The 18,605-nt window shown below is 34.6% G+C and overlaps 1 protein-coding gene across 2 annotated transcripts in view; it reads right to left on the reverse strand.

The window, feature by feature from the left end:
• Window positions 1–18,605, reverse strand: part of pard3ba (par-3 family cell polarity regulator beta a) — a 128,658-nt gene that overhangs the window by 109,608 nt on the left and 445 nt on the right. For both annotated transcript variants that reach the window (XM_026204787.1, XM_026204788.1), the window contains exon 2: window positions 10,357–10,458. In XM_026204787.1, coding sequence (XP_026060572.1) covers window positions 10,357–10,458 — 102 coding nt within the window. The remainder of the gene's footprint in view (window positions 1–10,356; window positions 10,459–18,605) is intronic.

The following is an 18,605-nucleotide window of genomic DNA, read 5'->3' on the forward strand; positions in this document are numbered from 1 at the left end:
CCCAGGTGCGGGTTTACGGTTTTTAATTGCAGTCGAGCGTTTTGCACAATGCGTTTTATTAGTTTTATCCGCCGCAGCTGACTTGCTTACCTCTTCTGAAGTGCTGTGCGGGGAGCGCTGATATGTGTGACTTGTCACTTATGTGAAGAGTTAGCAAATTATCAGTGAAGAGGATGAGCCGAGACTCGACAAACACTCTCAAGCTGTCAGTCAAGTGTTTCGGGAATGTGAGGCCTAATGAAGAAGCCGTAGAGCTCCGCTGGTAGCCTGTAATTAACACTTTAAAAAGGAAACTGACGTGTAATGTCAGCACATTAATTAAAGCACTGGTGATTAAAATAAAATTAATAATTATCAACATTATTGTTATCAATATTATGACTATTAAGTATTATAGTAATACTTAAATAATTTTAAGCACCCATTACAATTTCATTATTATTATTACTACATATAAAATACAATAATAATTTATTTTGATTCATACACAGTTATTAATATTAATGCACAAAATACACATTATATGTATCTTACTAAAATATGTATCGTTTTACATAAATACAAATAAACTAATAAATCAACTATTCACTAATGTCTCAAAAAGTCTACATCAGTTGTGTGTTGTGCATGGACTTAGTTTTTTCCTTAAAATTTATTAAATAAATAATATTTAATTATCAACATCATTATTGTTAATAAAGTATGAATTATAATAATAATTACATTATTTTAAGCACCAGTTAAAATTGTATTATTATTTGTATGATGATGATTATTATTATTATTATGATGATGATGATGATTATTATTATTATGATGATGATGATTATTATTATTATTATTATTATTATTAAATAAATAATATTAATTTGTTATATTTTACTAAAATGTATTATTTTAAATAAACTATAAAAAAAAGAAAAAGAGTCTACATCAGTTGTGTGCATGTACTATGTGTGTAAATATTAAATAACTTTGATTGCAGATTGTTTGGTCACAATAATAATCAATCGTTAATGATGGCATCTGTTCAGGAGTGACCACCTGAAAGAAAGAAAAGTTACACATAGCCAGGTTGTTAAACACGCGGTTCTCATCAGCGAAGCCTTAAGAAAGTGTCAAATGAATAAGTCAGCAGAGACGACCAAGACAAAGACTGACTGACACTTTGACGGTTTAAAGAGTGGAAGGTTATGGAATCAGAAATGAGCAGAGAGTAAAGTCTCAATTAATCTCTTATTCATCTTCTCTGAGGTCTGTGCAACCGATAAGACATAGCCTAGGAGGGAATGATGGGAAACATTCAGTGTAACCTTTACAAAAGAGAAAATGTACCATGATATTACTCAGAAAATATATTATGGAAATCCACTATCATGACACTAACATAACAATAGGCGAGTTTAATGATAGTAAATATCATGTACATACTATTTCAACGTTAATGGGTATTTATTTTACACAGTATTTACTAAACATTCTCATTATATTTTTTGTATTAAATCAAAAATAAAATTGAATTCAATTAATAATAAAAATTAAAATAATATAACTAAATAAGAACATAAAAATTAAATAAGAATATTAAAATTAAATAAGAATATTAAAAATTAAATTAAATATAAAATATCATATATAAGAATCTGAATACAATACTTTTTTTAAAAGCCAATATCAGTCAGCAACCAATATTATGCCTATAATGTTCCTCCTTGCAGGTAATCAAACAGTAAAACATTATTACAGTTTGAGACCAGTCAATCAGTCAATCATAGCACTGGCACTGTACTCTTTGTAGGACAATGCTGTAGCCACAATACACAAGTTTAGCAGTTGATGTAGCAAATTAGATAAACAATTAACCAGCTGAAAGTTGTAAATGAAATTTCCAATCCCAAACAATGACTGAATATGTGTGTGAATACATCCATCAGGCTGTTCTTTGAAAGAGGTCACTCTAAATGACGCTAGTTTCATGTTTGGTGCTAATGATCTGATTAAACAGAAATGTTTTTTTACTGTGTGCGTTCAAAAAGAAACTACTGGCAAAGGACAGCGTTCTCTCATCAAAGCCTTTGTTCTTTGAGTCGAGAAACATTCCCCCAGTCCGGGAAATCAATGCTGGGAAGAGGAAAGAGCAAAACACATGGAAATGAGAATGCATAATACATGGATGCCCAATGAGATCCGACCTGCATTATACTGCCGGATTCCTTTCTTCTGCTAATATTAGAAGCCAAAACTAAAAGCAGCTCGTGCTCTTAGAAATGCAAAGTGACAGCATCAGCCCACCCATCACAACTACAATGAATATTAATATTTAGTGTCAGGAGAAACTTTTTTTTTTTTAGTGGCGCATGCAAAGCCAAAACATCACTGGAAGTCTCGCTCATACTTAAGGGTTTGGGATTTAAACTACGGTATTAAACTTTGTTACATAACCATAACACATGCAGTATCATATGCGCCACAGACATTACTAAAAATAGATGATAAAACGTGAAAATCTCAGAAGCTTACACTACTGTTCAAAAGTCTTGGGTCAGTAAGATTTTACAATATTTTTGAAAGAAGTCTCTTATAAGGCTGTACTTATTTGGCCTATTTATTTAAAAAAAAAAAATATATATATATATATATATATATATATATATATATATATATATATATATATATATATATAAAAATTTAAAAAAAGTATTATCAAATATTACAATTTAAAATAACTTTTCCATTTCAATATATTTTAAAATGCTATTTATTTTTGCAATAGTAAAGTTGAATTTTCAGCATCATTACTCCAGTGTCACGTTTCTTCAGGAATCAATAAACTAATTTGAGGATCAAGAAATATTTTTTTTTTTTCAAAGAATCCTTAAAAGTATGTTTTTTACAAAAATGCATTTGATCGTAAATGAAATTTTTTACCATCATTATGGATCTTCAGTGTCATATCCAGAAATCATTCAAATACACTAATTTATGCTCAAGAAATAATAATAATAATAATAATAATAACTATTATTATTATTATTATTATTATTATAGAACATGTTATTTTTAAGTATTCTTTGAAGAACAGAAAGTTTAAGCATTTACCTGAAATAAAAACTTTTGGAACGATGTAAAAGTATTTTTCCAATTAATTTGCATCCAATAAATAAATAAATAAATAAAACTATTATAGAGCCCAAAGGCCCAAGCTTTAGAACTGTAGTCTACTTTATAGTGACAGAGGCAGCAAAGCTAGAAACCAGAACATCATAGACTGAAAATACACTAGTAAACAATAATTTAATGCTCTATTATAACTTTGAACACCTCAGAAGTAGCAACAAAATGGCTGTAAACCACACATGGTAACTTTTCTGTATTTCTGTATGGCTGTTGCCATAGAAACAAAAAACATTATCGTAATTCAATGAGATGTGAATGCAGCACAAGTCTGTCTCGGAGAGAAAAAATAAATAAATTAAAAAAAAAAAAATCACATTTTGGCACATTAAAAAAAAAAAAAAAACACATACACAGACGCATGTGAAAAACATTAAAGATCTATAAGGCCAAATAAGCTGTAGAATATGAAATACATATATATATATATATATATATATATATATATATATATATATATATATATATATATATATATATATATATATATATATATATATATATATATATGATAAAGATTTAAAAAAAAAACATCACAGATCGTTGACCATCATGTTTTCAGTGAATCTGTGTTAAAGTAATTCTGCTCACTCCTGAATGCTTCGTGCAGCTGAAACGGTGACTTTGTGGCGTCGAATGGAGGCACGAAATCATGACTGTGTTGTGTTCATCAGTGAAAATGAGTTCCCACAGCTCTTCCCCTGTTTCTGAAAAGCCTTAATCAATCAAATTCTTCATGTATTATGAGATTTTTTTATTAGAATCATCCTTCTGCATTTGAAATGTAATCGAATGAACCTGCGGCTCATATTATCTGAATAGTGCTTAACTATGCCGGCAAATTGAGAAAACCGCAGTAGTTAAACGTTCAGCTCGAGCAATCAGCCTTTATTCAGCGAGCATGATCACTCTCTCAATGACGACAGACGTGAAATGAAAAAAGACAAATGCGTTTCAAAATGAGCTGGATGCCAGTGATGCTAACTATTGACTTGGCATGCATGGCCTGCTATATATTTTAAATGTTTGTGACCCAGAGAAACACTATAATCTGCATAATAATGTGCAGTCTATAATTGTGTCAATTACTCAGAAATAGTTTATTCGGAATTAGCTTTTGAAATATGTGCTAATTAGCATTGCAAATTCATTAGGCCTATTTACGAGGTCCAAAACATCACAAGGATGACCATGACAAAATATTTATTTATAGATTCATCAGAAGTACGAGAAGAATCAAGGGCTGGTAAATTGCACGACTGCAGAAAAACAGAAGTATCTGAATTACCACTGAAGTTAATTAAATTGATATAAACAGAGATCACAACTGTCTTTTATCTCTTGCACACTCTAACTTCTTCTAACAGCTTATTTCATTGTTTTCTTATCACAGATAAGCTTTTCAGTATTAGGTTAAAAAAAAACTGCAATACATCACAGAAATAAGAACCAGGTTTAGTTTAAAAAGGAATGCTGACCATCTCAAAATACACGTTGCATAAAAAAAATAAACTTACGATAATATATTCTATAACTTTATCATTAAAAAGGAGGAAAATATGTTTTAAATGAATGCTGTTCTTTTGAACTTTCTGCTGTTTTTTAACACTGATAATGATTAATGTTTCTTGAGCAACAAATCAGCATATTAGAATGATTTCAAAAAAATCATGTGACAAAGTGTAGAGTAATCATGCTGAAAATTCAGCTTTACATCACAGAAATAAATGTAAAATATATTAGTTTTAATCTTTTTTCATTATATAACATTATTGTTTTTTTTTTTACAAACCACAAAATTGTAATGTATATAAAAATTGTTTAATTATATATATATATATATATATATATATATATATATATATATATATATACATACATAAATTCAAATTTGTTTTCACTAGAATCAGAAACGAATGTTCCAAAATTATGATGGAAATTCCAATAGGAATCCTGCACTGATTCCATTTGGAGTTTCTTCCCGACTAGGTGCTGAATAAAACCCTCCTCTCAAACGGCTGTTAACCTTCCCATTCTGATGGGCTGCTATGACAGCAACGGCACACAGGGACAGACCCATAATGCATCAGTGAATGACAGTGAGTGGAAGTGAATGATAGGGCTGTACAGGTAATTCAGATCTTGGGAAAGTAAAGTGCTCTGTTATCACATGGTGTAGTAGTGCTTTAGGTCATTATCAGTGAGCTCAGTGAAACTCTCTCTCACACACACACACACACACACACACACATATTCACCATTCATCATCTGGAGTGGCTGATTATGGGCATTAGGCAAAGAGACGGGTGGCTGAACGCATGACGACAGGCTGGGAAAGGTGGGAGAGGAATCCTTTATGGTCAGTATGATAATGCAGGATATCAGGTATTATTGACATATTGTACTCCTTAACATTTGTCTTTGACTCTGACAGCAATTTAATGCATACAGAATGAGTGTTGGAGTAATTACAACCCAAACCATAATCCATGAAGTGCAATCAGAAGTGGTTTTAATACTAATTTATCACTTTATTCATTTAAGAAATCAGCATCGACTACTCAATGAACGAAAGTGAACAAAGACGATCCTTCATCTGTCATCTGCTTCAGCTAACAGAAGCATTTTTTTAATGTATTTCTGTAGATTTCTTGCAAAATAAGTGTTTGTTTAAATGGAAAGTTACCCAAAACTGAGATTCCATCATCATTTATTCACTATGATGGTAACTATTATTGCACAATGATCCATACAATAAAGAGCAAAAATAACTCCAAGATAACTTAAACAACACTGCCCAAAGTAACCACAAGTAGCCCAAATGACAACTGTGTGTGAAGCAATCAAGTACCAGGTGACGATGAAAAAATCAATTGTGTTAACAACTGCATTTAAATTTCTTTCATTTGTACCAGCATTAACATCAAAGACACTTGAAAACTAATGAGGTTTAACATCATTGTCATCAAACCAGTTGAAACATGTTTTGACGTCATTGAACTGAACACAGACAAGTTTTGAGAACAAAAAAAAAAGGCTTGCAAATAATGGCTTATACCTCACACAAAGCAATCAAAGGCATTTCTCTAACATTTGTGTACATGTGCTATGTAAATAAATCATTTAAAAAAAGTTTCATTGTAGTTTTTTTCTTGTAATTTTTGTACATTGGGGCCTTGTTACATTATGTGGTTATGGTTGTATAATATTATTGTGTTTTGTATTGCACAACACAGTGCTCCATCTATTTTACATCCAAAGCTTGTGCAAAAGGATCGCAATGAACTTTGATTCTACATGTAGCTTTCTCATTCCCACCAGTGTTTCTATGGAGGCTGTCTGCATACGGTAATATAACGGGTATAAAACAGATTTGTTTTTAAGACCTTCATTCATCTTCGGAAATCAAGTTAAGATATTTCCGATGAAATCTGCAAGCTTTCTGAACCCTCCATAGACAGCAATGCAACCGAGCATTCAAGCCCCAGAAAGGTAGTGAAGACATTGGTAAAATAGTTCAATGTGACATCAGTGGTTCAACCCTAATTTTCTGAAGCTACGAGAATTCTTTTTTTGTGCAAAGAAAACAAAAATAACGACTTTATTCAACAATTTATTAGATTCCATGTCATTCTCATAGCTTTAAAAAATTACATTTGAACCACTGATGTCACAGGCTCAGAAAGCTCTCAGATTTCATCAAAAAATATCTTAATTTGTGCTTCGATGATGAACAAAGGTCTTATTGTTTGGAACAACATGAGAGTGAGTAATTATTGATAGCATTTTAATTTTGGGGTGAAATAATTGTTTAACTTCCTTACCGAAATATACATTAAGTTACTTGTAATCCCAAAAAACCTAAAATGTTGTTACCCTATTTTTACAATAAAGTTAAGACAACCACAGCTAGCAGCATATTTTAAAACATTTGTTTACAGTGCACTTTTATGTACAATTTTTCCACTTTCTTTTTAGTTTAGAGATTATATAAGTCAACTCATTTTGTATTTCACTGAAAAAAAGAAAGTCATACACAATCAGATTTGTTCTGACATGAAGGAAAGTCAAAAATGATGATCATTTTTGGAAGTACTCTCTCTTTCCGACAGCCACCCAGACAAGCAGACACCCAAAGATCATCATAATCAACCCAAAACGAGTGACCACCACAAAAACAGAATATTAAATCTAAAAAGAGAAGAACTAAAGTGATTAAGTGTTTAACTGACTAAAGGAAACAGTGTGGCAAGTCCTCCCAGCATGACCTCTCCGGCCCCCAGAGTCCACCGGGGCCCCGTCTACAGCAACTCCACGCATTAACATCATTCATCATCCCACACTGAATATTCATGGCCAGGGCCCGGGGGTCAAGCCAAGCGCCATCACTTCCTGCTGGGGGTTAATGGGCATCAGAGCAGGGGTGGGGCCTTAATCTGATTCCATCGCCATGGCAACTTCACCCTAATCAACCACCGTGGGAGGTGAAGAACGGTCTAATGAAGATGCTGTGACTCCCTCACACTGGCTTTGTATTAAAGTTGATTAGCATGCGCAACTAACGGTGAAACCTCGTCTCGGTGGAATGTTTCCAAAGGATGATAAAGATTATTATAACAGAGACGAAAGCCGCTTGACTGCATAATGGGCAATAATGGGCCGGTCAGTGTGAAAAATGGGTTCGCAAGAATGGTTTTTCAGTTTAAATGGAAGGAAAACGATTTCAGGAAGAAAAAGAAAAATGCGTTTAGAATGCAATATCGTGCAGGAATCAATAGCAGCGAGTTAAAGAGTAAAAAGTTTTCCTCATTTCCTATTCAGCCCAAATTTCATGCCAGAAAGTTTGCCAATAAGTTGTTTTATTGGCGTCAAAACGGCGCTGTTCCAAAACTAAGTGGGATGCTTATCTAGACAGCAATTTTAGGCATCAAAAAGCTCTTGATGTGAAAAGTGATCTAAACAAGATGAAAGAATAATGGTTAGACTTTATTTTAAGGTGTTCTTTTATACATTTAAGTACTGAGTAATAATAATTAACTACACTACTAACTACTAACTATGTGGTTATGGTTAGGATTAGGGTTTGGTTTGGGTTACTTGCATGCAATTTATGCATGATTATTTGTTATTATAATAATAATAATAAGTACATGTAACATGTAAAAAGGACACCATAAAATAAAGGGTTATCAAAATTAATAATGCAAGCATCACTTTTACTGTTGCTGAAACCCAGTGTTAAGGTTAACCCAAAGTATTAAACCTCAAATCAGAGAAGGTGTTTTTTTTTATTATTATTATTATTATCATTATTACATTTCGTAAGTGATCCAACTTATTTTCACCTAGTGGACAACAAAATTCCCTGCCTTAGATTGAAAAAAAAAGCAACTTACAAAGTAATGACTAATCAGCAATTACCCAGAACACCCCAACAACTCCACAGAAATATGCTTAAAAAAAAAAAAAAAAAAAAAAAACACACACACACACACACACACACACACACACACACTCAATAGCATAACAACTCCCTGGCACTGGCAACTTTAATGTGTTTTCATAAATATTAAATGAGCAGAATATCTCCTGTAATACACAAACATGCTCAATTTTCATGCATCTTCATGTGTCATCTGCAAATCTAGATTTGTAATTTTTTGTTCATATCACAACAAAAGCACATTGACCATATGAATAAAACAATGAATAAATCAGAAAGCAACTCGGAGTAAAATATCATATTGTTCCATGTTTCTCATAGCTAAACAGCTGAATTCTGCCACCAATGTGTTTATCAGAATAATTTAATTTCTAATAAACTGAACCAGTTTTAAAATCTCAAAAATGTGAAAACCTCAAATGAAAGAAGTGGCTTAATAATTATAAGTTGCTTTGAATATCATATGAATATTTCATTAGTAATTATTCAACCCCTGCGGAGTAGGAATTTATCATTTCTTTCATGTGCATCTAGACTTATTACCAAGCTTATTATTCAAATTTAAGAGAGTTTAAGATATTATTCTATGCAAAATGGACATGATTGACAGACTGAATATTAACATTCTTGAATATTAACAAAAACATGAATATTAAGCATGGCAGATGTAATTATTCAACACGGTATTTAGTCAGGGCTGTGGGCTCACAGCTTGTTACACAAAAAGTACAAAAATTGTTATTAAAAAATAAATACATAAATGCTGCCAAGCTGGTTTCAAACTAAAATGTGATGATGTCATTGGTGTGTGTACACAAGTCAGGGAGGGCAGGATAAACAAGTCCCAACTAAGCATCTGAAGTAACTTGCTTTGCAAGTTCCCACTTCTTCTAGATGTAAAACGGTTTAAGAATGTCCAGACAGCACAAAAAAAAAAAAAAAAAAAAAACTTTTGACAGACTGCAAATATATCGGAGTAGCTTTGACAAGTCACATGACAGAAGGTATTGCTGTGATTGGCTGACTATCCTCAATGCAATAATGCCCACCAATCATGCTCACAGCTGGTCCGCAAATCTGCAAGAATGAGCCAAGCTGGAAAAAACAGATCAACTAGTTACAGACTAAACAACTCCCCCACTCAGATAGCATCACATTTTGCCTCTTCCTAATCCAAATGAACCCCAAATGACACAAAAGCCTGATCTTTAAGTGAAAAAACGGATGGTAGTATAATATTATATTTAAACTAAAATGAAAATAATTGGGGAAAATCCTTAAGATAACATGTAGAAAGAAAAAAAACGCATCTTAATTGCCACTTTGAACGATTACATAATAGTGGCATCCAAAATTGTAATCGCGATTAGAAATTTGATCAACTATACCTAGTGTACCTTCACGATACCTTCATTGTTTACTGACAAATGATTCAAAAAGAAAGATATCATTATTAATGACGATAATAGCCAAACAACTAAAGACTGGACTCGGAAACTGTGTAAACATCAAATTCAACTGAATTTACAATGACCCAAACAACCCAAACTCACAGAGGGAGCTCAGTTAAGAAGTTCACCACAGGCCACTGCTACAGTATAAACAATACAAATGATTTGCCAAACCTAACTGCATTCAAACATACTAGTGACAAACACGCTAGATAATATTCAGCGTAACACAGAAGTAGCCTATCGATCCAGCTCTAGTGTTTGTGTAGAAGTACCACGCTTTCTTACCTTTTCTTTGTCCTCTACCAGGTCTGTTAGCATGTCATCTGGGTCCAGGATCCCCCCTTCCACATACTCCACATGGAGCGTCCGCACCAGGAATTCCCCATCCTGTCGAAAACAATAGGTCCATTAGAAGTGCCCCGTTCAACAACAATACAAGAGACTAATCATAAGTTTGGAAGTCTTGGTTAAGACAACATGCAGTTTCGTTCTTATAACTACTAGAAATCATATTACTGTAAATAAAGATGTACAAAGCAGATCGAGATTACATCACATTATATCATATATATATATATCATTATTACACAACTAAGCTAGTTCTGACTCTTGGATTGGATGAGCTATCGTACAGAATAATTGTTATTTATAACTTACTGAACATCATGTTGTTGCTGTCGCCACTTTACCGCAGTGAAAATCACTGTAACAGACGGTTTTAAATATCACTTTCTTTGAGAACTACTTTATTATAAAAAGATAAGCATGCAAAATACAACAGCATTTGTTTGCCCTTGTTTGACATGCTGGAGGCAAGCTAATTGAGGCAGTGCTCATTTGTTTTGCCCTTTAGTCATGATTAGGATACAATAGCAACTATAACGTACGTCTGATGCTTCCATGTCCATGAATGTATGGAAACTAAGGAAGAGATGACAATTAAAGGTGTCAGTTTCCTGTTGCTCAAAGGTTGAATCCTACTGTACATTAATACCATTACAACATAGACTGACATATTATTATATTAAATTCCCAGAGCTCACAGAATGAGAGAATTATAAACTATGACTGACTGTGCTAAATTACGAATGTAAGTGTTTTTCTGATGTGATGAATTTAATCTTTTGACCCTGATGAGACAACAGGATGAGGGTCATATGCAGGGTCAGTGCACTGCAGAGTTTAGCTCCAACCCTGATCAAACACACCTGAGCCTGTTAATCAATGTCTTTGGGATCATTAGAAAGTCACAGGTAGCTGGGTTTGATCAGGGTTGGAGCTAAACTCTGCAGTGCACTGGCCGTCCAGGGCAAGATTTGAATTACCCTGGGTTACAGGTTGACAGAGAACTTGAAAAGGTTATGGTGGGAACACATACCTACACACATATAATCAGATAAGAGAAGTCAAAGTCGTCATAGTTTTAATACCATCAGCTCATTACCAAACAAGCTCGCAGAACGACTCTCCTACTAGGGTTGAAGGACAGAAAAGACAAAAAAACACTACAATGGTCTGAGAGAACGTGTTTGGCTTGTAATGCATGACATAACAGATCGACGTCAACGCCTTTCAGTAGAAACTTCAATGAAACAGTTAACACACAGGACAATCATTCCTACAATCATCCTGTCATATAATCATGCTGAATGTTAAACTGAGGTCAACATGGCAGTTCGATACAAACAATGAAAGTCATTTTCAATGAAAGTCTTTGGAAAAACAGCATTAAATGATTTCTTTATGAATTGTGTCTTGGCAGTATGACACTTGACACTATAATGATAAAAATCTTTTTTTTTTTTTTTTTTTAAATCTCGATACCACCATTGCTTCACTGCCGGAGCAGATGTATACAAGAATGACTCATAAGTGATTGAGGTGTTTTGTTGTTGGATGTAATAATGAACATAGCAGTCGTCATTTACTCCCCACATCTGAGCCGCTGAAGAATCAGTGGATTACTTTTGTTTCTGAAGGCAATGCACCCCCGATCTACCTAAATGCATTTATGTCCGCACAAATCATTTGTGATCCAGTTTCACCTACCAGAGTATATGTTTTTTTTTTTAGTAAGCTTTACAAATCACCTTTCTAAATAGCGTGTTAATTTGCAAGTTTCACGATGAATGCGGCTAAAGTGAACAGTCTCTCAGAGAGAGGCTCAGATGAGAGGGGCGGGGTCAGCAGAGCTCATTTGCATTTAAAGGAACATGCAACAAAACGGCTTGCTGTAGACAGAGCAGTATTTTGACAGGGTAAAAAAGGGTATTGTTTTACACTTCCATAGGGCTGGGTGCCAAATTATTATTTTTTTTTTTTTTTCAGAAATTGAGGAATCTTGACTTTGATTAGAAATCTTACCAAATGTTAGAATTAGATACTTTGACATTATGACAGTGATTAAAGTAAAGAGAAAAGAACGATCCAACCGAATGTTTGGCACACATGATTAACCGATCACGTGTGACCCGCTCTGTGAAGGACCATAAATATAGCGCAAGGCATCATTCACACACCACTTCTGTTTTGACAAAGATGCGACGAGGGCAGTGGAATAGGTAAAACATGCAAGAAGATGGGACTGAGCTTTTAACTTGAGCGCAGTGTTTTTAGAATGCCGTTTCATGCATGAGACACTGCAAGAGATGCGAGCACAACAGTCAAACACATCCATGTTAAAACTATGGTCTTACTGGTGTTATACCATCATTCAAGTTGAATTTGATTTACCTTGACTTCTAAAATTTTCAAAAATAATTTTCCATCTATTATTTCCAATTATAACAATATGAATGACACCAATTCAGGGAATCCTGTTTCTTTTGATAAAAGTATTATCCTTCCAATTTTTACCCAAAATAGGATGTTGTGAGCATTACGGAGTACACACGTAATGTAATGACTGTTCAACTCAAACTGGAAGCTGGAGCGCGCCCTTGAGCAGAAACTTCATTTCTATAGCAGAAGTAATTGGCATAGAAAAAACACTCTACTATGTTATAAAGTTAATTTGGATAAAGAGCGTGTCAATGATATCTTTGTTGGACAACAGGTTTGTAAACGGGTTCATACATATGCAAAATTGTACCGCACACGTGCTACTGTACTACATTTATTCAGACCTTTTTTTACTGGAAGACCAGAGGCTAACCAGTAACACGGTGAGAGACGCCTCTGGTGGAGGCTTGAATGCAGCGCTGTCAGATTACCTCATATCTCATTAATCTCACCAGTGATTAAACATAACAGTACATAATGCATGATATAACAATAATGGTGCCTTTCATTTTCGCTGGTGCCATATCAGGTCTGTGCAGAAGTATGCAAATACGAATGTTAGGCAGGTAGAACAGCCTATCATAGCCCTCGGACTGAGGGATTTGATTGGATGAACATTTTATGGTCCTAAATATAAATACAGAAATAGATTAAGGCCCAATCCCAACTCTACACCTTAGCCCTTCCCCTTTCTGTGTTCATGTGAAGGGGTAGGAGTGTCTCTATTCTCTTTTGGTTGGAGGGGTAGGGGTAAGGGGAAGGGCCAGATAGCCCTTCAAACGAAGATTTTTCAGGACCACACTTCAAACGAAGGAGTATGAATTATCTCGGCAACATGGCTGCTACAGCGAACTGTAAGCTTTTTTGGCATAAATAAAAGATTTTAACGAAAAGTAATCATTTGTTTTATGTTACATTCAATTGGGAGTTCATATTAACAGTCCTATTACTGAAAGAAATGTTTGGAGAAAAAAAATTGCTTATATTTGCTAACGTCATATCATTACAGACTGAATGATAGTGCCACAGCATATGTCTGATCAGGGCGATAACTGCCGTAGACCAATCCCCCCAATTATTAGAAATCGCTAAACACTTTACTCAAATATTGCCTATTCGAGAGAGAGAGAGAGAGAGAGAGAGAGAGAGAGATGGAAGTTCCGTGTATTCGCATCTGTGCATTTACCTTTTTAGAGTGAGTTTACTTAAAAACAGCGATTGTATCCTCTCGTCACCGGAAAATATAATGTAGCGATTCAGTATTTAAACTGTATTGAATAAAATTCGTTGTAGCAGCATTGACTAGTTTATTTTCTCCTGGATGTGTGAGCTGCGAGATTTCCGATATGTGTGTGTGTGTCAGTAAGCAGCACATTAATACAGAACGATAATTAAAGGTTCTTATGCACACCAGCACACCAGTATATGTGTGTATTGTAAGAGCTAGACGACGAATGATGACGTGTGATGGCATAGTAGTGGTGTCCCAATCCTTAGGGTAATACTTTCTCCCCTACCCCTTCACACTCTGTTTCAAGGGACAAGGGGAAGGGGTATAAAACAGAATTGGGATTGGGCTTTAAAGATACATATTTCTGCACCATTTCTGTGTGTCTAATGAACACATGACTCATTTGTTAAAACGTTCAGAGTTTCATGTTGCTTCAATTGAAGCATAAGTTTCTGTTTGCACAGACAAGCATTTATTCCGCAGAAGTCAAACAGAAAACCAATGCTCTATCAAAATCAATCCAAAGCCTCCTTATTTGTTCATAAAAGCAGTTTCAATCTTCCAAAAACACTTTAAAATGGAAGCTGATATCATCTGAGCACAGGAAAAAAGCAGTTCCTCCAATCCAGAAAGGGACTCTCAATTCAACCCAGATTAACACATACTGATATTTTTTTGTAAAGGCGATTTCTCCACGTCAGTCCAAACAGGAAGCAGCAGTCTACATCCACCCTGCTGCTGGGGAAAAGTGTTCATGCTGTTTACGCAGATATGTCTGCTGGGACTGTTTTCAGCTTCACGAAGCCATCTGAGCAACATTAGCTGTGGAAAAACAACACACCTGGTGCTTTTTTACACACACACAAGCTCCCCTAACACTGGAAGAACCATTCAGACATTTAAACAAGACACATGGTTCGACAGCTGAGCTACAAGATTCCCACAGCAATAACTGGAAACATTAATACAGATTCATTATCAGTAAAATTACATTATGCCAGTGGCATGGAAACATGGATGTGTGTAACTACGAATAAATTTGACCACCTTACGCTTTCTTGTTTTTCTACCACAAATCCCATGAAACACCATGAGTAAAGACTTACAAGATCCGATTGCATTAAACAACAGCAGGAAGTTCTGAGAAATTGTTTGGTCTCAAATGTCAAACACAACCAGTAATCAGACTCTCCATCTATGCGAACTGATAAGTAATTTCAGCATGTACTAATTGTAAATGATTCCTCACAGCTACAATCTTTAATTAGCGTTTTTTCGCTAAGGCAAGCGCATTATGATTACTATTGTGTATACTGGGGGTTAATGATCTGAACAAACCCCTAACGCAATGTACTAAATGTCAGCATATAACTCATCTGGCTTGGCTGGTGCTACAATACCTGAAATCAGTTGAGAACAGGTGTCCAATGCAGATTCTTTTTTAATCAAATGAACCAAAATTTGCTGAAAATTATTATCTGAGACAGATTTGAAAATATTTAGCATAACATCAATTGCTCACCAGTGGAGTTAATGGGTGCCATCCAAACAGATGATATATATATATATATATATATATATATATATATATATATATATATATATATATATATATATATATGTTTTTTTTTTTTTTTTCAATAATCCACACCACTCCAGTCCATCAATTAACATCATGTGAGGTGAGGTATAAAAAAAAAAAAAAAAAAAAAAAAAAAAAACACCCTCCATGTTTCTAAGAAAAAAAACATCCATCATGACTTGAATTTAAACCGCAAGTTCCTAATCCATAACAGTCCAGTCTATCCCCCATTGTTCTCTCATATCATAAAAGTTTTGGATTGATTTTGTTTGATCTCTGCATATTTCTCCTCTGATTCAGACGGGTCAGTGATTAATTAGATTCTTGCAATCACACAGCTTACTTCACAAGAGGTTAACTGATGGACTGGAGTGGTGTGGATTAATTATTGTGATATTAATTTTATCAGCTGTTTGGTCTCTCATTCTGACGGCACCCATTCACGGCAGAGGATCCACTGGTGAACAAGCAAAGTACTGTAATGCTAAATTTCTCCACATAGGTTCAGATGAAGAAACAAACTCATCTTCATCTTGGATGGCCTGAGGTAGTGTACATTTCAGCTGTTTTTTTTTTTGTGTGTGTGTGTGCGAACTACTCCTTTTATGCAAAGGTATAGTCCTATAGGAGTTGATATCACATTGTGACAGAGCAATTTGTTCTAGTGATGGCTGCTGATGCTGATGGCTTTGTGCTCTTGGAAGTGTGCCATGTGTAGTGATCTCAACAGCGCTGCCTGCCAAGTCAGCTCTCCAGCCATCCTCAGAGGTTAGCAGCAGCCCGACAGACCCCAGCTATGGCAGGATAATAAAGCAGTTTTCTTTTGCTGTCAGTGAGGTAATCTCAACCAGTCCATAAGATCTGGCTGGACACATAAACATTATTGAGCGGGACATCTAGTTTTATTTCACTGTTTTCTTATAGAACTGATTGTGGGAAGCGGAGTATAATGTGGATATACTAGTAACAAGATATATTTTCGAAAAGGTAGCAAGCAGTGGAGTATGACAAAACACGCTTACACTATGTACAGACTTCACCAGACTCAGTTTAACATATACATGCAATGGAATAAAGGTGTTATTGCATGCACACAGAAAAATTTGATCACTTGTTACAATGCACAACTACTGCCAAGAAAAAAAAAATCTAAACGTGCAGCTTAAATTGTAATTGTGCAGCCCTGAAACTTATTCAAATAATCATGCAGTCAAATTCCCAAAATGGGACCCTGGCCTTCATTAATAAAGCATAATGTAATTTCATTGTTGACATCATTACAAATTGGCCATACCATAAACTAATAATAACAGCTCATATCTCAGAGTAAATACAAAATTAAACATCAATCTGTAGCAGAGTCACATTTGCATCTCAAAATGTAAAACTAACATCACATCACCACAAATTGCCCATTTGTTATGTGAATATGCACAAGGTCTAATCAAGGAGAACTGCATCATGGATGCACGGCTATCATAGATGAAGGGCTCAATACTTCAGTGACGCACGAGACCCGAGAGGTGGGTTGACAGAATAGATAAAGCGCCCACGTCTACCCCAGCACGTCTGGCAGCGTCCCATCACACCCGACTGAGCCAATCTCAGCTGATAACGTCCATCAGTCAGGCATACTAAAACCTCCCATAAAGCCAGCCATCTCAGCCCGAGAGTCCAGGCCAAACTAATCAAACACAGCCTGCCACCTGCATTTGGAGATAGGCAGCGATTAATGACACGGCTGTATTCGTCACATAAGCGCCTCTTTATTCCAGCTGGCATTTAGTGCTGAAGCTATACAAAAGGACTAGGAGAGTTAACATGAACAAGCATTGCAGTATTAAAATATTATATCAAAGAGCCCCACTATAGTGGAATAAAGGTAGGATGTTTAAATTTAAATTAATGATGATATTAAGAATTGGAGATTAGAAGATCTGAGTATTGCATGAACTAGAAGATCTGAAAATTGCATAATGTATTATTATTATCATTAAGAAGCAATATTTCTCCCATTATAAGTATATTTAAGAAGACATTATAAAATGTATTAATTAATGCAATGCAACACCTTTTACATTCTCACAATAATGGCTGGTGCTTATCAAATCAAATACTACATAAGACATAAACATACAATAAATACAATACTAAAACAATTTTGTTTATAAAAGTTGTTAATAAAAAAGATTTCTGGAGTATTTACAAGATTACTATTAATAGTCTTTCCATTTCAAAACTAAATTTCAATTAAATTGTACTTCCTATTTCTTTGTACTTACTTAAATTAAAATTAAATTAAATGTATGCTTTTATCCAAAGCGACTTACAGTGCATTCAGGCTATCATTTTTTCTGACCTCAACTTAAAAGACCTACAGTGTATATTATATATTATATATCTTGATGTGTGTTTCAAACTGTAATCAATTCACACCAAAAGTGAAGTGAAAGTCACTGGTAACAAAGGTTATTTCATAACCAAATTTCCCAGACATATAATGAGCAGTCTAAAAGATCATATTTGCATTTTTGAGGCTCATCATGACAAACTTTTAGCCCAGTATCAGATTGCAGGAATGTCTACGGTTAATGAATATTCAAAACAATAGACAGAAATTTGAAAAATGTCAGAGTTGACAGCTCGAGATCACGTGGTCTGAGCATGCGAGCATACCCGGTTATCAATTGTACTATGGTGAAGGCCTACGTTTAATATTAACGAGCCTCGCAACGTCACCGTGGCGTACTTAATATTCATGAGCGTCGCTTTCCTCTTTAAACTCCTCAAGCAGCGTCAAGTAGGGTCTAATTAATATTCATAAACCAGGCCTACGTCATAGTACGATTCGTGGTAAACAGGTGTAGTTTGTTTTCATTAATTCCAATAACAACTATCAAACTAGCGATATTTATACAATCCATAGTGAATAATCGAATT

This window comes from Carassius auratus, chromosome 26 (assembly GCF_003368295.1).
Source record: "Carassius auratus strain Wakin chromosome 26, ASM336829v1, whole genome shotgun sequence".
Lineage (NCBI taxonomy): Eukaryota > Metazoa > Chordata > Actinopteri > Cypriniformes > Cyprinidae > Carassius > Carassius auratus.